Raw genomic sequence first — 26,324 nt, 5'->3', positions numbered from 1 at the left:
GTACACTGAAATTATAAAGAAATTGAAGAAGACACAAATAAATAGAAATATATCCATGTTCGTGGATTTGAAGAATTAATACTGTTAAAACATATATGAGGACCGACAATTAAGTTCAAGAACTTGTTGCTGTTGTCGCTAAACTTTTTTTGATATCAGAGGGATTATTCATTACGAATTTGTACCAACTGGACAAACAGTTAACCAAGTTGACTATTTGGAAGTGCTGAAAAGGCTGCATGAAAAAGTTAAGACACCCTGAACTTTTTGCCAACAATTCATGGCTCTTGCATCACGACAGTGCGCCAGCTCACAGGGCACTGTCTGTGAGGGAGTTTTTAGCCAGTAAACAAATAACTGTATTGCAATACTCTCCCTACTCACCTGATCTGGCCCCCAATGACTTCTTTCTTTACCCGAAAATAAAGGAAAGATTGAAAGGAAGACATTTTGATGACATTCAGAGCATCAAGAGTAATACGACAACAGCTCTGATGGCCATTCCAGAAAGAGTTTCAAAATTGCTTTGAAGGGTGGACTAGGCACTGCCAACAGTGCATAGCTTCCCAAGGGGAGTACTTCAAGGGTGACGATAATGATATTCAGCAATGAGGTATGTAGCACTTTTTCTAGGATGAGTTTGTGAACTTAATTGTCCTACCTCATATTCCCCTTAAAGCAATCAACAGATTAAGTGCAGTCCGAATTATAATTACAATGCCTTTTTTTAAAAATTAAAGTTTATTAGGACAATGCCTTTTGCCACAGGAAAACAAATCCTAAAACTATATGGAACTACAAAAGACTCCAAATTGCCAAAGCAGTCTTGAGTATGAACAAAGCTGGAGGCAGCAGTATCAAAATTGTGCAACAGTAACATAGACATATAGATCAAAGAAACAGAATAGAAAGCATAGATAGAAACCCACATGATAACCATCAATTAATCTTCAAAAAGTTGCCAAGAACACACAATAGGGAAAACACAGTCCCTGCAATAAATGGTGATGGGAAAACTGGATATCCACATGCAGAATGAAATTGGACCTTCATTCCACACCATGTACAAAAATCAACTCAAACTGGATTAAAGACTTAAACGTTAAGACCTGACTGTATTTAAGTAGAAGAAAAATACTGTAAAATAAGTAGAAGAAAACATAGGAAAAAACCTTCTTGACATTGGTCTGAACAAACATTTCTTGGATATGATCCTAAAAGCACAGACAACAAAAGCAAAGACTGCATCCAACTAAAGTGCTTATGGCACTGTACTTCACATCTCCATGACTATTTAATCCCTATTTAAAATTGAAAAAATGAAATGCTCCTGGCACAGCAAAGGAAATAACAGAATGAACAGACAACCTACTGAAAAAATACCTGTAAACCATATATCTGATGAAGGATTAGTATCTAAAATATATAAGGAACTCAAACAATTCAGTAGCAAGAAAACAACCTAATTTAAAAATGGTCAAGGATCTGGACAGACATTTCTTAAAAGAATATACACAAATGGTCAACAGGTAAATGAAAAATGCTCAACATCCCCAATCTTCAGGGAAATGCAAATCAAAATCATAATATCACCTTATATCTATCAGAATGGCTATTCTTAAAAATAGAAATGGTAACAAGTGGTGGACATGGAAAAAAGAGAATCCTTGGTACACTGTAGTTGGGAATATAAATTGGTATAGCTATTATGGAAAACAGTGTGAAGTTTCCTCAAAAAACGAAAAATAGAACTACCATATGATACAGCAATTCCACTTCCGGGTATATAGCCAAAGGAAATAAAATCTGTATCTTGAAGCGATATCTCTACTCCCATGTTCATTGCAGCATCATTCACAATGACTAAATTATAGAATCAGCCTAAGTGTCCATCAAGAGATGAATGGATTAAGAAATGTGGTCTATACACACAGTGGAATATTATTCAGCCCTAAAAATGTAAGGAAATCCTGTCATTTGAGAGAATGCGGATGAACCTGAAGGGCGTTATGCTAAGTGAAATAAACCAGGTACAGAAAGACAAATACTGCACGATTTCACTTATATACGAAAAATAAAACTTATAGAAGCAGAGTGGAATAGTGGTTGCCAGGGGCCAAGGAAAATGGGGAGATGTTTGTCAAAAGGCACAAAGTTTTACTTATATAGGATGAATAAGTTCTGGGGATCTAATGTACAGCAAGGTAACTATAGTTAATAATACCATTAGGTTGGTACAAAAGTAATTGGATTTTTGCAATTGTCATTTTTAACCTTTTAAACTGCAATTACTTTTGCACCAACCTAATATATTGTACTTGCAATTTGCTAAAAGGGTAAATCTTGAATGTTCTCATCACAATAAAAAAGTAACTATGTGAAGTGATGGATATATTAATTAGCTTGATTGTAATAATCATTTAATTATGTATATGTATATCAAAACCACATTATACAACTTAAATAAATACATTTTTATTTGTCAATTATATCTCAATAAAGCTTAAAACAATAGTATCTACTTCCAATATTAATACCTACTTAACAAAAATTAAGAGTTAAGTATTAACTGCTGAATGTATGAACAGCAGAGCACAAACACTGGGAAAGGAAATATGTGTCATTTACTTTCACTAAAGAAAAATTACGTCTGATACTTTCAACATTTTCTATACTGCAAACTTTGCTGAACATATACATAGAAGATGCTTTCTTTGACTTCAAATGAATTAAAAGAAATAAAATTATAATTTACCCCTAAATAGAAAAACCCAGAAGAAGAAACACACGAAATAATTGAAAATAATCTTAATCATTTTGGAAATGAAGATGAAACTACAAGAAACAGGAAAATGAATAACCACAACAAATCATGCCTTCAGAAAAAAAGAAAGTTGAAATGAAGGATAATTTTAAAAATCAAAAGGAAATTAACTATAAACTAAACATACGACTACCTTATGACCCAGTAATTTTACTCCTAAGCATTTATTACAGAGAAATAAAAACTTAAATTCACACAAAACCTGTATATGAATGTTGATAGCCGCTTCAGTTGTAAGAGTCCCAAACTGGATTCAGAAAAGATGTCCTTCAACAAGTAACCTTCAACATGGTTAAACAAATGAGGGTATATACATTCCGTGGAATACTGTGCTGCAATTAAAGGGAACAAACTATTGATACACGCAACAATTTAATCTTCAGGAATTTATGAATGAAAAAAAAAAAGCAAATTCCAAAGGGTTACATTCTACATAATTACTTATGTGCATATTTTTGAAATGACAAAATTTTAGAAATGGAGGACAGATTACTGGTTGCCAGTGCTTAGGGAGGGGTCGGAAGTCGGAGGGTAGGAGGTAGTTTTAGTTATAAAAAAGGTAACATAAATGTGGTGCTGGAACCCTACAATATCTTAACTATGGTGGTAGATATGGAACCAACACAGGTGATAAAATTGTATAGCACTTATTATACATTCACACACACACACACACACACACACACACACACACACACACGAGGATACAAATAAAACTGAGGAATGTATTAATGTCAGTATCCTGGTTGTGGTATTACACAGTCGTTTTGTAAAATGATACCCTGAGGGAAAGTGGAAAAAGTTTACAGGGATCTTTCAGTATTATTTATTACAAGTGTGACTTTACAATTATCTCAAACCAAAAAAAAAGCAAAAAAGAAATGAAATAAACGCAATGTGATATTCTACAATTTGATTCTGGAACAGAAAAAGGGCATTAATTAATGGAGAAATAGTGAAATTCGAACAAAGTATGAAGTTTAGTTAATAGTAATGAATCAATGTTGGTTTCTTAGTTTTGACAAATGCACTTTACTAATGTAACATATTAACATTAGGGAATACTGGGTGAGAGGTATACTGAACTGTGAACTATCTTTGCACATTTTCTGTAGTAAATCTAAAATTACTACTAACAATTTATTTAAAAATTTTTTAAGAAAAAGCAATAAAAAAAGGAATCAAGACAAAATAAGAAACATTGTAGGTATAGAGCAATATGAATTTCCTGAAGAAAACCAAAGCAAAGGTACAGAACAAATATAAAAAACCAAAATCCAAGAGCGCTTATCTGCAATTTAAAGACTTGAAGCTACATACTAAAAGAGACCACCATGTACCTGAGATTATCAACCCAGAATGACCAACAATATTTTTTTTCAAACTAAAACCACCCCCACCCCAATCCACCACTACCACACGACATTGATTCATCTTCCCTCAAAGAGTGTGTCTCCATCAGCATCCTACTAAAAATTATTGTACATAAAGGACACATGCAGATGAACATAGGACGATACTACTAATGGTAATACTTATTGAGCAATATGTACCACTTTATATATATTTCTCTCTAATCCTCACAAAATCTGCAAGGTAGGTATTGTCTTCATCCCCATTTTATAGATGAGGAAAACTGACACTCAGAGAAGTTAAGACATTTCAAAGTCCCTCAGCTAACTAAGCATTATTGAATAAGAAGAAAAAGCTCTTTAAATAGAAAATATGTTACTTTTCTTACATAACCATTTAAAAATATGTATATTTGAAGAAAGAAAAGATCAGTATCAGGGATGTACCATTTCAGGTCAAAGTAAGAGGAGTTTCTCAGCCTGATTCAACAATCTCAGAGAGCAATGAGAAAACAGACGGCATATTGGAAAGAGTACCAAATTGGCAGCCAGGAACTGAACTTTTAGTCCTGGCTCCAACACCAAGAGGTTGTATTATACCGGCTAAGTCACTTTACAGTTTCCTCACCTTAAAATGAAGAAGACTGACAAGGAGCATTCTAATGCCCAGCATTACGACTCTAAGATTCAAGAGAAATTTCTATAGTGATTGATATGCAAGTAATAACATGGAAAAGGAAATGGAATGGAAAGGGCATCTCAGGCAGTTAAGCGCTTTAGGCTGCTCAAAGGGTGGGAATTTAAGAGCAAAAGAGCCACTAAGCTGCCATGCTAAAGCTAAATGAAGAAAGATAGATCTCCCCCCTCTGTCAGGCTCACTGTAGGACAGAAATGGGCAGATGCATATATAAAAATAAGTAAAGGGGAAAATATTTATGCTCACAGTAATAAACTCATGTATGCAGTATGTGTCACTGTTGGACAAACAACGCTCTTGCTATTGTTTTATAAAGCACCAGAATTATGACTAGCGACTTGGGAAAATAAAAAAAAGAAGAGCTACATGCCAAGGCAAAGCTTCAATAAAACACTGAGCAAATAAAACAATCCCTCAAAGTCAATGCTGGCCCTACCTTCCACAAACCCTGCACAGGATCTTGACACTTGAATGCTGAGGTAGTACTTAAAATTCAGTAAGTCTTATTTTCTTAAAGTCTTCACTGCTATAAATTATTGTCTGCCATAATTATTTTCAAAATAACTACCTGGTGTAGAGCATAATGCCAGGAGCCACAAAAATATAAAAGGAAATCTAAAGCATGTCCCTAACCACAGAGAGCTTAGTACAAAATGCACAGGAAAACCATAACTGAAGATAGTGAGTTCGGGCCTGGGTGGACATCCATTTGCTTTGGAATTTAAATTACACTTCCTAAAGAAATAACACAGAAGATGATGCGATTTCCAGGTCCCTCCTCAAACTTATTTAATGCATATTTGGTGGCGCCTCAGTAGTGTTTCTTAATTCCTTAACTCTCAAAGTAATTCTAAACCAGTTTGAGGAGCTGATAGGAAGTGGTGCTATATAGCTGGAAAAAGCATATCCAATATTATGATATAAATTACAATTAGAAAATGAAAACTATTTTTCATGACACAAAAAACTACTATTTTCATTAAATGTAGAAGTAAATGATACCTATAATTTATATACATAGTACTATAAGTACTGTTCTAATTACTTCACATATAACTTATTTACCCTCATTATTTCACTTTTTCTATTATTTTCTATTATTTTTCTATTATGTCTTGAAAGAGGAGGCACTATCAATATCCCGTTTTAAGGCGAGTAAACTAAGGCATACTGAGGTTAAGTAATTTTCCCAGTCACAAAGCTCAACAAAGCATCTTGGCTGGTGGAGATACACAAGAGACAATGTGTGTTCTGAATCACCTCATCACCCAACATTTGTCACTAAGGCTGAAAATAGGGCTGGATGCATGAGAGCGCTCATATACTTACATATATTTATAGTTCCATAAGCACTTTTTTGAGGACTGTATGCACTAAAATGAAATGATTCAGAACAGTATGGCCCCAAAGAGTTCCATATTGTGTATATATCACAGCCAGGCTCACGCAAGACACAAGGATATGCGTACACAGATGTTCACTGTAGCAGTGTTTGTGATGGCCAATAACTGGAAGTGATCTAAATGCCCACCAAGAGGGAACAGGCTAAATACATTGATATTTCTATAAGGGAATGCTGTATAGCCCTTTTTTAAAAAATGAGGTAGTTTTATACTTAAGGATTTGGAAAAATAAATATAGTATTAAGAGGCAAAAGAAAGGGACACAACAGCATGTGTTTGTCCTCTCTCTTAAGTGGGATCACAAAACACATGCTAAGGGTAAGTTAGACAGAGAAAGACAAATGCCATGATTTCACTTACATGTAGAATCTAAAGAACAAAAATAAATGAACAAACAAAACACAAACAGACACAGAGATACAGAATATTTTGATGGTTGCCAGCTGGGAGAGGGGTTGGGGAGATGGGTGAAAATGGGGAAGGGATTAATTGGTGGTTACACAGTAGTCTTGGCGATGTAAAGTACAGCATAGGGAATAGAGTCAATAATATTGTAATAACTATGTATGGTGTCAGATGGGTACTAGATTTATTGGGGTGATCACTTTGTAAGTTATATAAATGTCTAATCACTATGTTGTACACCTGAAACTAATATTGTATGTCAACTGTAATTGAAAAATAAAAAAATTATTTAAAAAAATATTTCTTTTTCCCATAGTGTTTAGCATATAAAAAAAGTTTCTGAAGAAAAAAACCCCAAGAAATTATTTATAGTGCTTACTTCCAAAATGTGGGGAATGAGGAAATGGGTCAGGAGATATTTTTGTTTTATATTGTATCTGTATTAAATTTCATTCTACTGAAAGCACATGCTGCTTATTTTAAAATAGCTTAATTAAAAGTAGAGTATTATAGAACCTAAGCTTCACTTATATAGTGGTTCCTAACAACAGACTGGTATGTAATGATTAGTAGTGAGATGTTTCCCAAATAATATATTCCTAACAGTAGTTAACCTAGAGAAGTTTATGATTTATTTTTTACAAACAAGAGTAAAACCAACATTCCTTTAAATAATCCATTAATGCAAAGGGGAAAAAAAGAAGGGAATCTTTAAGAGTCAAGCAGAAGGAAAAAAGAATTATCCCCTACAGACGATTATTTTTAGGAGAGGGTGCATCCCAGAAGAATGGAAGTTCTCAAAAAAAAAAAAAGTTTTAAACCCAGTCTGGAAGTCCTCAGAGATGCAAGCAGCCTTCTTGAAAAATAAGGAAACACCTTTATATGTACTCCTAATTGGGTTGGGAGCATCCAGAAAGTGGGCAAGATTTTTTTTCATCCATTTTAAAATATGCTTTTGCATATTTTATAATCTAAGTAATATGTTTACAGTGCCATTTATACATTATCCATAAAATATACAGTATTTGGAGGTGGCTTACTCAAAATGTTTTACTGATAGGGAGCGCAATTAAAAATGTTTGGAACTACTTTAAAAGTCAAATTTAATGTAGTAAAGAGGAAAGCATTTAATGGTCATTCCATGGTCAAGGGATGAAAAGTAAGCTGTGACACAGTGTACAATGCCTGCAATTTGAGTTCTCTTCAACTTTTTTGTATATCTATTCTATAACCAAATCCTGCCATTTTCCAAACGATCATTTTCTGGTTTTGACCATTCATAATCATCTGACCATCCAAATTTAATTACTTCATGCTTCGGGAAAGGCCTCCAGGCTCTCTGTGAGGAGAGAAACTGTAAGATTCTATAAAAGCTCAGAAAGCTTCCAACTATTTCCTAAAATGAAAGTACTTCTGTCCCACTCTTAAATTGTCCTCTCCCCACAGACCAACTGGAACTCTTTAAATAAGTCAGACAAATATATTCCTTTTGTCAAGAGGCTCACCCTCCCCTTCACCTCCTGAATACTATTCGCGTTATGCAGAATAAACACCCTTCATACCACCAAATCAAGTTCTTTTCCCTCCAGAACTCTCTTCAGGAGTACCTTTCCTCCAACAGCCTGCCCACCTCTGATTCCTGGAACTTTAATACCGATGGAGTCGCAAGGATCATCCCTCTCTCCGTATCATCCCAGCAACGCCTTAGCAGGATCTTTCGACAGGCTCCAGTTTATGTTAATATCGCCAATGTTTCTGTGGTCTCCGCCCTCAAGATCTTTGATTTGTTTGGGTCCCGCCTCCCCTTCCGGACAGTAAGTTTGTTTAGGGACTGAGTGCAGGGGCCCAGCAGGTTCTTTCCGAGGTCAGCTGCTGCGTATCCAGGGCGGCCAAAGCAGGCCGCTCAGGGAACAAGGCCTTGCGGGCAGGACTGACCCCAGCGCTTTTCTCTGTCGCTCCCGGAGGAGAAACGTCCTATGGAGGAGGCAGACCGCGCATATGTGCCCCGAGGCCGCGCAGGGCGACCCCGAAGCCCTTTGGCGCGGCCAGCAAATACGTGGACGACTAGAACTAGGCCTGGTAAATGAAGGGAGACGGGTGAAGGGTCGGATCCCGGACTGAATCAGGGAGAGGAGAGGCGCGGCGGAGAAAAGGACCAGAGTGTGGCTGCTTCGGCAGCTCCGCGGGCCCTGTGACTGGGGTGATCGTTAAAACACTCAAGGAGCGGGGAGCAGTTGGGGATCGTCCCCCACTCACCTGGAAGAGGCTACGGTAAGAGGCTCCAGTTGCCCCCCTCCTCCCAAATTTAAGCCACGTCAGCTCAGGAATCCCGAACGCGACACCTACCACTGCCGCGCCCCGCCGAGGGACTCAACCACTCGCAGTTGGGACGGAAGATGGTTAGGACTTGGACCAATCAGGGCTATCGGCAGAGCGTTTCCAGGGAGACCAGACACGCCTTGTTTGTAACTAACCCCTCAACAACGACGGAAACCAATCAACGTCAGGAAATGCTCTGCTTCCTCAAAGAAACAGCCAATGGACTCTAAAGAGTGGAGGAGGGGCGGAGTCCAACGGGAGCTAGTGTTCCGGAAGAAGATCTGGGGAGAGCCGGAAATGCTAGAAGGGCGGGCGTTCTGGGAAAGGTCAGGTGTTTCCATTGTAAGGTGGGTCGGCCGGCTACCTGCAGTTCCTCGGTAGCGTTGGTCTTGACTGACCCAGGTTAAGGCTTGGGCATTTGCGGAGACCCCCGTACAGCGGGCACCAGCTGCCATTGGGATTGTTGAATGAGCTGTGAGAAGAATGGGAATTTGGGATTTGCTCTTAGAGTCATGAATATTAGAGACGGAAAGTAGATCTCATCCAACCTCTTAATTTTACTGATAAAAAATGAGAACCAGATTAAAGTGACTCGCCCAAAGACAAATAGCGATTTAGTAATGGAACTCGGACTAGATCGGAGAAGTCTAAGTATCTAAGTGAGAGAGAGAGAATAGTGAATACTAGAAAAGTGCCTGCTAGGAAGTGGCGCTTCATCTGGGCCTGAGGCAAACGATGAGATTTGAAAGCTCGGGTCCAGGAATGGGAGTCAATGAGGAACTCCAGTAAAAGTCACCGAAATCATGCATGCTCTCCGTAAGCCCCTAAGGAAAGGGGGGTAAAAGTAACCAGCTCCCGTGATCAGGCACTCTTGACAGTAAGAGTATTAGTTTGAATTTATTGAGTCTTAGTGTGTGCCAGGCACTCAGCTAGTCAGGCCACTCTATGCATCCTCACCACCCTTTGAGGTTCAAACAAGCTCAGTAAGGCCTTTGCTGGCTACATCTAAAATTGCAGTCCCCTGCAATTACTGTTGCAATTACTGCAATTACAATATACTGTTCTTGGACCTGGAGATATAGCTGAGATCAAATGAGACAAAAATGCTTGCCTTTTTGGAATAATAATTTAGTAAGGAGAGATAAAATAAAGTTAAATAATATGGTAGATGGCAAAATGCTTAGGGAAAAAAACAATCAGAGAAGAGGTACAGTGTGTGCAGGGTACTGCAATTTTAGAAAAACAGCCTATGCCTGATGACTCGTTTCATCCTCTTGCACTCCTTAAAACCTGGTATGTACAGGGCAGCCCTTCCAAGCCCGAGTTAGGGCTTGGAAGGTCTTCTGCAGGCTCTCCAAGAACTTCTAGTTGAGGTCAGTAAACAAGGGAATGTTGCTGAATATGAACCGCAGCTGTTTAGGACTGAGGCATCCGGCTGACTTCATCAACAACTGAACCTGCTTCCTGATGATGTGCAGACTTCTCATGCAGCTGGTCTCTCAGTTATATTTAATAGTCATTAACTAAAATCCTCATTAATCAGGGATCTCTAAGGCTGAAGAAAAGTCTAAATTATGAGATTTGGATTTTGTATGAAAATATCTATATACTTGCCCGGCAGAGCTCTGAGTCCTTATCAGTTATATTTCCCTACATCAGCAAAAATCCCGAAAGAATCCAGAGTGTACCAAACACCCCATACTCAAAGCCTAAGAAAAGATCATTCCTCTGATATCCCTAGCCCTCATAGTGAGTCATGGGTGTTTCCGCTGGAAGTGCAGGTATTTTGGTACCCATTTCTTGACTAGGGCCTGCCTACAGAATATTGGTGTAGCAGATGGGAACTTGTGTCCCATCTATGCTGAGGACAGAGGGATTGCTGCTCTGGGAATTTTGGGACCTCTGTTCTGGTGTCCCTAGGAAGCCAGTATGACATGGGGTAAATTTTCAGACCTTTGTCTCCATGTCACAGTTGGTAGTCATCCTTCATACCAATTGACTTCTAGAAACATGTCAGGAGGCTTCCTCCAGGAATCAGGACTTCTGTCCTCCTGACTTTTCTCCTGGGAACATTGGTACTCCCGATTAGGCACTATAACCATGAAGAGACTGGGCTTCCTTTAGGAAAACTCAGACCAGACCAGATGACTTTTGTTTCATCCTCTTGATGTGTATTATTCTGCCTGCCTCCAGGCCACTGGTTTCCACAGGTCTCTGTATATAGACTCCCTTTGAGGATGGAAGAGATTGAGATTTGGGGACCTATTCTGTCTGTGGTATCTCCTTGCCTTCTGCTGGATAAGCTTTGGGATGAGAAGGGAGGATGACAGGGATGACAGGGTGGGTCTTAGGAGGGACGTAGGTGTGGAATGAGCAGGCTTCTGAGAGGTATCCAGGCTTCTGAGAGGTGTCCAACACAGGAGCAAACTGTTCCAAGACAGAATGATGCCAGTTGCAGTCCATGAGCTGGGAAAGGAGGCAGTGCTCTTGGGAGAAACAGCAGAGGCCCTAGGCTTCAAGCTAAAGCCAGCAGTGTCCCATCCAGTGGGCAGGTTCCAGGATAAAGAATTTTGGAATACATACCAGGGTCTACAACAGCTGAGCAGAAATACTCATAAACAGCCTGTGTATGTGAGAGCTATGCCTGCTCAGATCTTGCCTTTCCTGAACACTAAAGACTTGACAGTGGCATCTGAGCTCATCTTGCCTGAGTCCCAGAGCTTGTTGGCATTTGAGGAAGTGGCCATGTATTTTTCCAGGAAGAGTGGAAGTTACTGGATCCCAGTCAGAGGGCCCTCTATAATGATGTGACGCGGGAAAACTGAGACTGCCAATCTCTCTAACTGTATTTGTGCTCTGCAAACCTAAAGTGACCTCTTGTCTAGAGCAAGGGGAAGAGCCAGGGGTCCAAGGATCCATGGAGTTCAAGCACAGACCCGAAGAGCTGCCTATGAATTTGGCCTATGTGGTTAACACACAAACATGACATAGAAAGCAGCTTATCTGCCTTTCTAACTTAGAAATACAAGCACCAGGAAACAGTATCAAAAAATGGCAGAGTGAATGTTCCCCAGAAAACAGGCAAAGAGAGTCATGGTGATATGCACAGGGTGGGGAAATGGCACACATGTTTTCCAGTGAAGAGAGAAACTTTTAACCTGGAGACAAGAACTGCTGAAACTTCTGGATTGTCACAAGAATGAACATGCAGGAGCTTGTCCAGTGTCTTAAGTCTGAACAAATTTACCAAATGGAGCTTGACCCTAAAGTTTATAAAAAACTGAAAAATGATGAAGCATGAAGAATTTTTCATCAGTGGAAAATTCAGGGATATAAACTATGTTTCATGGAAAGGAATCAAGGTTGACTCTGCTGGGGATGTATTACAGTTGTACTACTTACTGTTTTTACTTAAAACCTTCAGGGAATTCCTTAGCAAGAGAGGTATTCTAAGACCATTCTGAATAATGGAAAAAGCTGTTTTGGGATTGTACCTGGCAAAATAGCAAATTCAGCTTCAAATAGCAGATGCAGCCATGAATTAGTCTTCTATGATCACCAAGGTAAATATTGGTTTGTATTGATCTCCCCAGACACTCTTAAACACATATGATAGAAATATTACTAGCATGGTCTTTCATAACAAAGTAATATACTTGTTTTATCACATACCATTGTCTTCAAAGTAGCAGGCTTACCAATTTCAATAGTCTTATGGAGCAGAAATGAATTCTAATGTAGTTGTTCAACAACCAAATGGGGTTTCCTTTTTCTTTTGTCATTGGACATCATGAGTTCCTTCTTGAACTTGTTAGCAACTTTACCTCTTGAGTCATACTAGGACAATTTTTACTGTGATGAAATCATATTTACTTCACAACTAGGGAATCTGCCAGATAATAATGCATTATCTAATGCCTCTCATTGGTGGTTTGAAAAAAGGAAAACATTTCTAATGAGAGAATATGGAAACGGGTTGGAATTTTTAGCCATGGAATATGTATGAGATATAATGTATTTTCTGCAATAAAAAAAAAATTCAGCCTAGCAATCATGCATTTGGATTCTCTTTTGCCATAATTTGAAATTGACCTAAATGGATATGAATATTCCTGAAAAATATGATTCAGAGTGGCTGTTCTACAGAATTTGTATTAACTATAGAATTTTCTATTTTTAGGCACTCTATATAAGTTCATAAAAATGAAATGTTAATAATTATGTTTCTTGTATTTCTCATATTTGTATTATAAAGTACATATAAATGTATTCTCTATAGAAAGCTGATAATGTGAGCAAGTCATCCAATAAAATTGTGACAAATAGATTGATAAAATCACTTTTTTCACGTCTTAGATAATTTTCACTATTACCTCTGTAATGCAGAATTGTTGTTACGTTAATATAGTAAATATAAGCATTATAAGTCAGAAAATATGATACATTTAAGTCAAATTAAAAGAAAAAAATGTTTTTCAGTATTGCAGGAGGGTTGAGTTAAACTAGTCAGTTTAGCTGGGTTTGGTTTTTCTTACTTTCAATGCACCATAGGCTGCAATTCCTTTTTTATCTGCTGTTACCTTGTGCTCAGAGTGGAGTCTAGAAAGCTTTTCTCAGTGTTTCTGGTCTACCTTCCTCGTTTAGCCATCTTGTATGCTTTTACCACAGAGAGGGTCTCTCTCCATGTACTTTTCCCTAGCAGTAAACTGCTGTTGCTTGCTTGGTGCTAGGCCAGTCATTGCGCTGTGTTGTCTATTGTCCTGATCCAGCCTAAATTTTGGGCCCAGTCTCTTCTTCCTGGGGTTGGGGTGGGGCTTTCTCAGGGTTCCTAACCATCTACCCCAGGGCAGTCAAACTGCCTCATATCTGCGGTTGGTCTTTAGCAGAAAGACCAGTATTAGAAGACCTCTGCTTTCTGTTGGTGTAGGATTTCTGGGCCCAAGATGATTTCTTGACGCTCTCCCAGGAGTGGAGTTTCTATTCCTCCCTTAGCAACCCTGGATCTCTATTTGTGTATGGATAGAGTGTTTCCTATCATGCCCGCAGGGACAAATAGGCTTTGTTTCTATTCCTTCCTTAAACAAACACTGGAATTTTGAGCCTTGGAGGTCAGAGGGCTTGCTGCCACAGCTCTGGCAGCTGTAAGGTTTTAAAGGAAGGGTTTAGGAAAGTGGGTGGGGCTTTGGGCATGTCACCCAGTAGTGGCCTATCACTTTATATGTGCCTTTGATACTAAGTACATCTCTTCAGGCCTCCTGCCCTGCTCCCACAACTTTCTTTTATTTGGTAGAGGTCTAAATTCTCCTGTCTGAGGCTACTAGGTATGCTGAAATGACAGGCTATCTCACCCTTGGCCTTTAAGTATTTGTTAAAATTTTAGCTGATTTCTTATCCAGCTACCTTTGTGTCCTATGCTCTACTAAAGATGAAATAGTTCATTTCACAGATATTGAGGCCTATCTCAATTTACTTGGACCTCTTGAGGCTTCAAATATCTGATAGGCTCAGGAAAAACTATTTTTGTAGATTACCTGGCATTTTTTTTGTTAAGGTACCAGTAGGAATAAGATTCTCACATAGCTTTCTACATTCTAAGTGAAACCAGAGCTCTCATCTGCTTATTCTTACAGATGAATTTTATATATTTGTTTTCCAGTGATGAATAAAAATTTCATGAGGATTTTGACTAGAATTTACTAACCTCAACTTTGGAGTAATGGACATTATACTATTTGGTCTTCCCATCCAGAAATACTGGTATTTCCACTTATTTATACTAAAAGCACACTCCAGGTGCCTTATACTATGGCGTCCATGATTAGTTAATTAATTTTAACTTAAATTCCATACTATTACAAACACAAATAGTGGTGGCTTCTGCTATTAAAACACAATTAAAAATAAATAGGAAAATCAGAAATGATTAGGTTGGAACCAAATGATCACATAGTTACCTAGGACTGTAACAGAAGTTAAACATTATATTCAACTGTGAGATTCCTAGGAGACAAAAAGGGAAATAGTGAGTTGTATAGTTCTCATAGAAAAAAAAAAAAGCAATTTTATCTGGAGAAATTATTCTTGCATTGAATCCCAGGAAGATTTTAAATTTTTTTTTTTATTGGGGAATGTTGGGAAACAGTCTGTTTCTCCAGGGCTCATCAACTCCAAGTCAAGTCGTTGTCCTTCAATCTAGTTGTGGAGGGCACAGCTCAGGCCCAAGTCCAGTGGCCGTTTTCAATCTTTAGTTGCAGGGGGCACAGCCAACCATCCCACATGGGAATTGAACCAGCAACCTTGTTGTTAAGAGCTTGCACTTTAACCAACTGAGCCATCCGGCTTCCCCCTAAGAAAATTTTTTAAATGTAGTTTCTTTTAGAAATAACAAGATAGAAATTGAGGTCAAACACTGTTTTGTAGAAAATAGTCATATGTCCTTCACATGACCATTTCTTTTCCTTCCTTTAATAAAAGCCAACAGCATACTTCCTGTATTAATAGAAAAATAGGAATTCTAATAAATACATGTGAAAAGTTCAGGTAATTCTGGTGAGTTTTTCAGAACAATTGTTGAAAATATTTATTTAGAAAATACCTTTAGTTGGAAAACAGCAGAAACAAAAAAGAAATATCACATTTAATATAAGCAATGGAATGTCTACTTCCACAATACAAGCCACACCAATCTGTGTGAGTGAGCAGGGATGGAGGTATGGGGGAAAAGAAAAAACAGAATTGAAATAGAGGTAGAAGATAAGTCTTTGCTTACTGCCTGTAAGTCCTTGTTTGGAGAGGAACCTCTGGAAAACCATGAGTTAGGATAGCTCTAGTCTACTAGCATGCCAGAGACAGAACCAGTCATAACCTCCTGAAATACAGGATTTGTGTCAGGGTAATTCCTTAAGGCGGTTTGGTTCCACCAATGAATAAAGTTCCTAATTCTACACTAAGCTCATCTTTTGGGATATCAACCTCCTCTCCTGCTTCTTCCCCAAGCTTCTTCCACCAGGGTGCCTGCATGTGCTTCAGAGTGGTGAGGTGTGCATGCTTGGCCTTGGCCGCCACAGGTCTGGATCTACTTAGGAAGAGCTCAGGTTCTTGTCCTTCTGCCTCCTTCAGACTTGGTGCTTCTGTAGTAAAGAGAAAATAAACAGGTGAGTGGGAGAGTTCTGTACAAACAAGTGGCAACTTGGAAACTACAAAGTTGGAACTCTGCCATAGCAGGCAGGGACAGAGTTCCAACTCTGAATCTATTATCATTGCTAGGTGGCATGTAACTATTCACAAGTTGTAGCTGTGGCTGGCAGCAACTGTAACCCCCCGCCCCATTCTGTGTTAAAAGAATAAAGATGTAGTTTTTTTAAGATGGTTTATTTAAAGAACAGGAAGCTTTAAAATAGAAGAACCTCATCCTATAGATGAGAGACTCAGTTATAGCCACCTATCCATTCAAAAATACAAAATTTGCAAGTAATGGCATTAAATAGATGACTCTGGCTCTCTCTGCTCCACAGAAAAAGTTTCAGAGGCTGACTGAAACACTGGCTTCATGGATGGGATCGCTCATTCAATACACCAGTGAGCATCAGATGAATTCATTTTTGTGAAATCACTTCATTTAAAAATTATAAAAATGGCACTGCAACTACTGTCATCATCTACTTCTAAAATGTGATCGACAGCTTTTGAGGCTTCATAAAAGAATCTGACTAGTAGGATTCACCGTCTTTAAAATTAATAATTTTGTCTGAATTGATACATATGAATGATAGCAAGGCCAGAGGAAGTAGTCAATAAGGATGTTATGGGATCTACATCATTTGAGAACATTGTATGCTGGTATGATCTAGATGTAGAAATTTCTGAGGACAGGAGATGGCCTAATAGACCACTAAATGGTGTTTTCCTTCTAAAGATTTTAGATGTCACAAAATCTTATATAAGTTGTTTCTCTTAGAAAACAAAAATGGAATAAGCACATACTCATTAGCTGTTCAATGTTGGTGCTGATCTGAGCCATCAGAGCCTCCCTGTGTTGCTGGGTTCTCTCTTCCAGGGCCCTGCCCATGAAGTAGTATTGTAGTTGTTGTTGAGCTTGGGAATGGAGCTCCTTGCTAGTCACATCTGACATCTGAGAGCTCTGGAAACAGAGGACAGAATAAATGTGACAGGAAGGACATATGTATCAAAGTATGTTTCACCCGACCACTTAGCAGAGGTTCCCAAATACTTAGCTGTCTCTCATCGATTGAATGTTATGATTGATGTCTACTTTGTACTCTTGTGAAAGCATTAAATAGCCTTTTAAAAGCAGTTTTAGATGAAAATGAAGGTGGAGAAGTTTCTTTTTGGTATACTGCCATACCTCACTTCCTCACACAGTGTGGTATTTTGGGAGAAGAGGTAAGACTGAGAAATCATAGTGAAAACTATAAAAGACATTGTCCTGGAAGAAAAGTAACAAGGCCAACCATTTTGTTCTGGACCCTACCTGATGAGACTATCTTACTTCCTCATATCTTATTTTATTTTATCGTCACTCCCAAACTTATCTAAGACATAATATTATAACTGTTTTTGATTTCATGGAACAAGGCACAAAATCAACCAAAGGACTGTGTTCTTTTGGCTAGTCAGCTACTTTAAAGGGAACGTAATTAATTAGTTTGGAGAACAATGAAATCTTAATTTTGAAGCTGATAAAGCTTCTGACACCACAGCTTTCTCAAATATTCCAGTTCCTGGATCTTGGATGCATTCCTGTTCCAGCTAACACCTTACGTACTTTTCAGCCATGGAAGTTTAAAGAGCTGCATTAAAGTATGGCTAAAGTAGCACATTTTAAAACAGGAGTATGCATCAGAATTACACATAGTATATTATAAGAAATAGACATCCAAGACCTAAATGGAAAGGCCAAAACTATAACACTTTGAGAAGATAGAGAAAAAACTTCATGACACTGGATTTGGCAATGATTTCTTGGATATGACACTGAAGGCTGGCAACAAAAGAAAAAATAGACAAACTGGACTTCACCAAAATAAAAAACTTTTCTCCATCAAAGGTCACTATCAACAAAAGCCCACAGATATTTGCAAATCATATACCTGGATAAGGGATTAGTATCCAAAATATATAGAGAACTCCTAAAATTCAGCAACAAAAATAAACCTGATTAAAAAATGGGCAAAGAACCTGAATAGACAGTTCTCCAAAAAGGATACACAAATGGTGAATAAACACATTAAAAGATGTTCAAAATTACTAACCAATAGGGAAATGCAAATCCAAATCACACATACTGCTTCACCCATTAGGACATGAAGATAACAAAGGTTGGTGAGGATGTGGAGACAGTCTTGCTGATGCCGTATGGAAAATAACTGACTTGAAGCAAAGTCTCCTTTATAGTAACTACACCTTTCTGCCCATGAAATTATAAGATTCCAAATCTATTAACTCTATGGTAAAGCAGCTACATTACCTTATATCAACAATACATGTACATATACATCTGAGACACTGCTTTGTTGAATATCACGCACTATAATAATGTAACACTGATACCATGGCATAGAAGGCTACATACTGGGTGTCTTCTAACATAGTCATCCACTTGCTGCTTCAGTTCAACTCGGCGTGCATCAGTGAGTTCTCTGAGTTCTTGCCAAGGAGCAAACAGTTTCTTTTTCTTACGGCACTTTGCTAGGAATTTAAGAGTCTGAAAAAAAAAAAAAAAAGATTTGTGAATGTTTTTCTACAACAATAGAACTATTTTCTACCTACAACATAAGTTAGCAACAACACTGTAATGGCTGTTAACTCTTGAGTGTGTATGGGGGGGAGGGAGGGGATTGTGACAGGGGTGAGGGAGGACAATGATGTTTTAGTTATATTCTTCTATAGGGTTTTAATATTTTACAATATACGCCTATATTATTTGTACAGTAAGCAAGAAAGACGAAAAATAGGATAAAAGCATTGAGTTCTAGTATCAAATCGAGTCCCTTATAAACTATATGATTTTGGGGCAAGTTACTTATCTCCACAGGACAGGTTCCACGTCTACAGAAAACAGGGACCCTAATTCTATTTAGCTTAACAGGAGTGTAAAGATCAAAGAGACAGTATACAAGAAAAAGCTTGATAAATGGATGTTCTTCCTCATGTCCTTCAGAATGGACTCCTGGCAAAACAGGAAATCTTGTAACAGGCAAGATGTGGAGACAAATTTGAAATTATTCTGCACAATTTTCCCACTCTTCTCCCTTCTTTGTTGTTTTTTTAAAAAATTTATTGGGGTGCCATTGGTTAATAAAATTATATAGGTTTCAAGTCCACAATTCTATATCATCTACATATTGCACTGTGTATTCACCACCCAATTAGGTTCCACAGTGAAGTGGTTATTATGTAGTTTTTATTTTCATCTCTTAGATGTTCACATTAAGGCAAGGGTTGGCAAATTATGGCCCATAGGCCAAATCCAGCCTACTGCCTATTTCTGAATGGCCTAAAAATTAAGAATTTTTTTTTACATTTTATGTGGTTACAAAGGTCAAAAAGAAAATATTTTGTGACATATGAAAATTATATGAAAGTCAAAATCCAGTGTCTACAAATAACATTTTATTGAAACAGTCATAGCCATTTGTTTATATACTGTTTACAGCTTCCTTTGTGTTATAACTGTACAATTGGATAGTTGCAAATGACTGCATGGCTTGCAAAGCCTCAAGTATTTTACTGTTTAATGCTTTCCAGAAAGTTTGTTGATATAATTCTATTGTTTAAAGTTTTATAAGAATTAACAAAAAATAACTATAGTTCTTTGCCCACTTATCCTATCCCCTCCCCACAAAGACAACTTTAACTTTTTCAGGTTTTTCTTTTGATGTTTATCTACATCTATTAATACTTTTCTGTGATTTTTCAGATATAGGTATTATCTATTAATTTTCTTGCATAAATGGTAAGGATTTAGTAGCTCTCTTTTACTGCTTACACTCCCATATACTTCCCATATCTCCAAACATCAAATATTATATCATAATTTCAGTTAAATCAATGTTCATGTTTACATAATTATGACTAAATAAAGGCTACTCATTTTTAAACCATATACGTGATCTGACAATTACGTTCACAAACTCACCCTAGAAAAGGTGCTACACACCTCATTACTGAATATCACTATGGTCACCTTAGAAGTCCTCTCCTCTGGGAGCTATGCACCGACACCAGTGCCTAGTCCACGCACTTGCCACTTTCTGAAGCAGTTCTGGAAGTCCTCTTTCATGAGTGTCTTTAGTTGCACTGTCATGGCTGCCTCAATGTCCTAAATTGACTCAAAATGTTAACCTTTCATGGTCATTTTGACTTTGGGGAAGAGCCAGAAGTCACACAGTGGCAGATCTGGTAAATAAGGTAGATAAGGACACACCATAATGTTTTGATTTGACGGAAATTGCCATACCAGAAGCGAAGTGTAACATGGAGCCTTTCCGTTGTGGTCACAAAATATGGTAAATGCTGCTGCCAAGTGCCATCCAATGGAAAGGGAGGGATCTTCAATATGGGAAGCAGCCTGTCAAAGCTTAGTAACAATGTGTGACAATTTTCAACTTGTTCGGTGCAGTCGGGTGTGAGCTATGGTTGAGAGAAGGTGTGTTGTAAAGTGTGCTATAAATCATCCTCCATCATGACAATGCTCCATGTCTCACATCACTTCTGGTATATGGCAATTTCTGTCAAATAAAAACATTACAGTGTGTTCTCATCCACCTTATTCACCGTGAGACTTCTGGCTCTTCCCCAAAGTCAAAATGATTCAGGACATGGAGGCAGCCACAACAACACAATGAAAGACACTCATGAAAGAGGACTTCCAGAACTGCTTCAGAAAGTGGCAAAAATGATGGGATAAGTGTATTTGAAGCTAGGGGGATTAACAACAATGTCTTTTACTGTAATACTTTTTAATTTATTTTAACATTCACCATATTATTTGGTTGCACCTCGTAAATGTGGGTATGCTTCTGTCATTGTATTGTCCACTTTTTTTTTTAATTTATTTTATTTCTGGGGGTTATTTTTGCCATGTAGATCAAGGTCTGAATATATTTATTTATTTATTTTATTTTATTGGGGAATATTGGGGAACAGTGTGTTTGTCCAGGGCCCATCAACTCCAAGTCATTGTCCTGCAGTCTAGTTGTGGAGCGGGTAGCTCAGTTCCAAGTCCAGTCGCCGTTTTCAATCTTTAGTTGCAGGGGGCACAGCCCAACATTCCATGCGGGAATTGAACCAGCAACCTTGTTGTTGAGAGCTTGCGCTCTAAGCAACTGAGCCATCCGGTCACCGCTCCAGCAGCTCAGAGGCAGCTCGTTGTCTTCAATCTAGTTGTGGAGGGCACAGCTCACTGGTCCACATGGGAATTGAACCGGCAACCCTGTTGTTCAGAGCTCGGGCTCTAATAAACTGAGCCATCTGGCTGCCGTTAGTCAGTCCTTTTATTATTATTTTGTTAAAGATTTTACTGGGTAAGGGCAACAGGGCTTTATTGGGGAACAGTGCGTACTTCCAGGACTTTTTCCAAGTCAAGTTGTTCTTCTTTCAATCTTAGTTGTGGAGGGTGCCGTTCAGCTTCAAGTTGTTGTCCTTTCAGTCTTAGTTGTGGAGGGCGCCGTTCAGCTCCAGGTCCAGTTGCCGTTGTTAGTTGTAGAGGGCGCAGCCCACCATCTCTTGCAGGAGTCGAACTGGAAACCTTGTGGTTGAGAGGACGTGATCCAACCAACTGAGCCATCTGGGAGCTCAGTGGTAGCTGAGGGTGCCGTTTTCAATCTTAGTTGTAGGAGGCAGAGCCCACCATCCCTTGCGGGAGTCAACCTTGTGGTTGAGAGCCCACTGACCCATGTGGGAACTGAACCGGCAGCCTTTGGTGTTAGGAGCATGGAGCTCCAACCGCCTGAGCCACCGGACTGGCTCCCTTAGTGGGTCCTTTTAATCTAACACCCATGACATTCAATTCTGGGAAATCTTGAATTATTTGATTTCCTCTCCTAAAGTTTTTTTGGTTTTTGTTTCAAATGTTTGGATGTTTGACCTCCTGGACTGGTTATCTTTTATGTTTGCTCTGTTTTCTAGATTTCCCAAACCTTTCTTCCTAGCCCTATTATTATGTCTTTACTTTTTTCTGCCAAATTTTATTCTATTAATATTTGTTCTATCTTATAACCATCATGGTTTTGTTTCATGTACTAGTTCTTTTAGTTTTGTGAGAAAATACAGATTTTTAAAGGTTTTCTTACCCCTGCAATATCTCTTTCTACCAAGCATTTTTACTCTGTTTTAGCCTTAGCTTTCCTCAGGTGTCCTATGATACTTTCATCTGATATTTGAGTAGCCACTATGACGTCAGACAATTAAGTTCGCGAACTTGTTTTCAATGATGTTGCTAATTTTTTTTTATATCAGAGGGATTATTCATTATGAATTTGTACCAACTGGACAAACAGTTAACCAAGTTGACTATTTGGAAGTGCTGAAAAGGCTGCATGAAAGTTAGATGACCTGAACTTTTCGCCAACAATTCATGGCTCTTGCATCACGACAATGCACCAGTTCACACGGCACTGTCTGTGAGGGACTTTTGAGCCAGTAAACAAATAACTGTATTGGAACACCCTCCCTACTCACCTGATCTTGCCCCCAATGACTTCTTTCTTTACCCGAAGATAAAGGAAATATTGAAAGGAAGACATTTTGATGACATTCAAGACATTAAGGGGAATACGATGACAGCTCTGATGGCCATTCCAGAAAGAATTCTAAAACTGCTTTGAAGCGTGGACTAGGCAATGGCATAGATGTATAGCTCCCTAAGGGGAGTACTTCGAAGGTAACCGTAGTGCTATTCAGCAGTGAGGTATGTAGCACCTTTTCTAGGATGAGTTCACGAACGTAATTGTCAGACTTTCTTGTAAAAAGCTATTTAGAAATTGAGCAGGTAGGTGGGTAGGGTTTACATATTTTGTATTTCAGTATAGGGCTACTGAACTGGTTTTTTTGGTTTTGTGAGTATGACTTTTCCCTTGGGCTGTTCAGATTTTCGAAAGAAAAGGCATTCAATCTATTGCTTGCAAGATATAAGCTTGGCTGACAGCAGCTGAGATGAAACAAATGGCTGAAGGTCTTCACATTCAGTATATAAAATTACCCTAATACCTCGTTCTTTTTAGTATGGTATTCGAGCCTTCAATCGTAATTGCATCCTCTTGTTGACAGATCGTCTTGATTTTCTTCTTTGCTTCTCCTTCTATTTTTCCTCAACATCCTGCTTTTAGTGCTACCCTAAACTTATGATGCTATGCTGGGAACTTCAGAGTAAAGGTTCCAAAACAGAGGCATCTGTGCACTTAGATCAGAAAAGCCCACCTTGACATTTGTCTCTTTTCCTCGTTCTTTGTCATTTCAGGACTCTCTGAAACTGTATTTATCTCCCAATTTTTAGTTTTTCAACTGCCAATGATTTGTTTCATTAAGTGCTTTAGTGGTTGGTCTGGATGGATAAGTGTAATAACACTATAGTAATTTTCTGCTATAATCCAGTAGCAAGAATTAGCCATCATTCTGGCTCTAGAGACCATCCACCAGCAACCATCACCTTCCTTGTAAGCTTTTTAATAGATGAGAAGGCAAGAAAAGAAAATCCAGGAGCATTAAAAGGGAAAAGTCAGCTAACTCTTCAAATTTAATTTCAACACTATGCCACTACAGAGAACTCCAACTTGTCTACGTAAGTAAAGATGTGTAATTTGAAATCAGCAAATTTACATAGGTTTTCTTCAGTTTTTAGCTACTGAGAAACAATGCCACTGCCTTTACACAAGGTAAGGGAGGAGCAGGAGGGAAACAAGAGTTCTAGCCTTTCTCTGTGAATGATATTAATAATAACCAGTTTCTCCCATGGGATGAGTTCAGTGAAATGATAATCCTACTTTTTTTTCTGTGAAACTGATGAATTCTTTTTCTTTCTTATCAATTGCAGTGCTAATAAAATATAATGTGAATCACAAATGTAATATTAAATTTTCTAGTAGGCACAAAAAAGTAAAAAGAAACATGTAAAATTTATATTTTGCATATACAGAATTATATAAACATAATTTATGTAAAATATTAGCATTTCAATATGAAATCAATATAAAAAATTATTAGTGAAATATTTTACACTTTTTTTCCACCCTGAATCTTCAAAATCTGGTATTTTACATGTACAACATATCTCAATTTGGAATAGCTACATGTAAGTACTCAATAGCCTCATGTAGTTAGTGGCTACTGTATTGGACAGTGCAAGTCCAATTAAGTAAGTGTCGTAGAAATGGATGCTCAAAAATGTGGCAAATGTGCCCTTTAGTGACCATTGCCCAGTTCTGATTTTCTCTACTACTTTCCTTTTTCCTTCCTTGTCTGCACTCTGTCATTTTCCTTTTTCTTTTCCCTCTTTGAAAGTAATCCTCTTCTTTCCTTTTCTATTTTTGTCTAGCTTTGCTTTAACTTCACTGTCATTTTTCGTAGTGAGCTGCAAAGACTATAGAAATAACCTTGACCCATCCCTTTTTCATCTTACTTCAGTGGGGACCTATTTTCCTCTTTTTGGGTGGGTGAGATATGAGGAAGAGGTGATTTTTTTTTCCTCTTATGCTAAAGGAAAGTGTGAAAGCCCAAACAACTTTGCCTTCATAGCCCTCAGATATTCTCCTATAATGACCCCTGCTTCTCTCTCAAAGGAATGGTGGACAAACTGCTATGGTATTTCATTTTAGAGTAGAAGACCCTTTTACAAAGTATTGGGCTTATCTAAATCAGGCAACGTAGTGAGTCTGCTTAGGAAGGATCCCGTTGACTCCGACAGGGAAAAGTATAAAAAGGAGGTAGCCATGAGGTCAAAGTATTAGAAAGAACCCAAGGCTTCCTCTAGAGGAAGTGTCTCCAATGCTGACATCCATGGGTTAATCCCTAGACAGCCTTATGTAGCAGAGGGGAAATATCAGGTGTGGGTGTGACTCAGTGGTGGTACAGGACTGTCTGGTGCAGATACAGCCTCAGATCCCCAGGAGAGCCTGAGGAAAGAGACGGCAAACATCTCTTCCTATTTTCCTAAAACTTTGTATACACTCTTTTTTTTTTTTGAATGGTGTAAAAAAAAAAATCCTTGTAAAAGTTTAATCAGAGAATTCAAAAAAGAGACTGTTCATAATCTACCACTATGGAAAACTAAAATTGACCTAACATTCAACAATAAGGGATTGTAAAACTAAATGCTATAGGACCAGAAAAACTAATATGAAAGTTAAATTTATTTCATTTAATGACCAGTTTTCCTAATATCTGGTTATTCACTTATACCAGATATTAGGAAAACTGGTCATTAAGTGAAATAAATAGCCGTGTGTTGTGCCTAAGCTCCAAATAAATCCCAGGAAAATTATCATTTAAGAACACCATTCTATAATTTAAAAATTACAATAATCTAATTACACTTAATACATTATCTGTGCATTAAAAACATCAATATGATAAGCTGTACTTGCATAGAACTTTATAATATACAAAGCATTTTCCTATAAATTTAGTCATCTAATCCAAATAACTCAGTAAAAACAGTAGACATACATTCATACATCAAGCATGTGCTGAGACCTGACAATAATAAGACTTAATTCCTTATCCTTAAGATGCTCATAGCCCAAGTAAGAAAGAAAAAAAATTAACAAACATTGCAATATGGTAAATGTGTACAGGGGTCTGTGAAAGTACTAAGGACTGAGTGTCTAAATTAGTTTGGCCAGTGGTTAAAAAGCTTCTTATTTTATAGAGGAAAAACTAAGGCTCAGGAAAGCGTAGTGACTTGACCAAGACTTTACAGCAGATAAATAGTAAAGCCAGGTTTGAACCCATGTTTTTGCCTCCTAATCCAGTACTTTTTTTTACTACATTAAACTCACTGCTCTCTGAAGTGTGACAGCTGCTTTATACTCCGTGATTGATGGCCTCTGTTGGCGAAAATTTTTCCTTTCCCTGTACCCTCTCCAATGTTTCTGGATAATCAATGCTGATTTCTCTTCTATTTCCCGATTATGTTTTTCCACCTGACCTAAAAAGATGACAGACACTATTACAACCTACTCACCTCTATGCTTTCTCAAATTCTGGAATCAGAATAATGATACTAACAACATTCTTGCACTCCTGTTTATTTTTTCAATACTGTTCAATGGTTTTCCCAATTCTATTATTGTACATTAGTTCTAATA

At 38.0% G+C, this 26,324-nt stretch overlaps 2 protein-coding genes and 1 pseudogene across 12 annotated transcripts in view; 1 reads left to right on the top strand and 2 right to left on the bottom strand.

Annotated features, from left to right (window-relative positions):
• GOLGB1 (golgin B1) overlaps nt 1-9,053 on the bottom strand; it is a 73,650-nt gene extending 64,597 nt beyond the window's left edge. For 5 of the 10 annotated variants that reach the window (XR_012495990.2, XM_019729616.3, XM_019729619.3 and 2 more), the window contains exons 1-2: nt 8,938-9,053; nt 3,027-3,156 (exon numbers count right to left, since the gene is read on the bottom strand). The gene's annotated coding sequence lies outside the window, so the exon portion shown is untranslated. Of the gene's footprint in view, nt 1-3,026; nt 3,157-8,311; nt 8,393-8,937 lie in introns of those variants that run through there. The other 5 variants (XM_019729617.3, XM_074331208.2, XM_074331225.2 and 2 more) reach the window with 2 other exon arrangements.
• Nucleotides 9,054-11,292: 2,239 nt separating this feature from the next.
• On the top strand, nt 11,293-12,363 carry LOC148754805 (zinc finger protein 75A-like; annotated as a pseudogene).
• A 2,730-nt stretch (nt 12,364-15,093) lies between these two features.
• IQCB1 (IQ motif containing B1) overlaps nt 15,094-26,324 on the bottom strand; it is a 45,496-nt gene continuing 34,265 nt past the window's right edge. Inside the window, exons 12-15 of one of the 2 annotated variants that reach the window (XM_019729615.3) lie at nt 26,016-26,164; nt 18,593-18,724; nt 16,984-17,140; nt 15,094-16,130 (exon numbers count right to left, since the gene is read on the bottom strand). In XM_019729615.3, the coding sequence (XP_019585174.3) occupies nt 15,901-16,130; nt 16,984-17,140; nt 18,593-18,724; nt 26,016-26,164 (668 nt within the window). In that variant the 3' untranslated portion in view covers nt 15,094-15,900. The remainder of the gene's footprint in view (nt 16,131-16,983; nt 17,141-18,592; nt 18,725-26,015; nt 26,165-26,324) is intronic. The other variant, XM_019729613.3, reaches the window with a different exon arrangement.

This window comes from Rhinolophus sinicus, chromosome 17 (genome assembly GCF_057876585.1).
Source record: "Rhinolophus sinicus isolate RSI-liver-muscle chromosome 17, RSI-T2T, whole genome shotgun sequence".
Lineage (NCBI taxonomy): Eukaryota > Metazoa > Chordata > Mammalia > Chiroptera > Rhinolophidae > Rhinolophus > Rhinolophus sinicus.
This window is presented reverse-complemented; position numbering and strand designations above follow the sequence as displayed.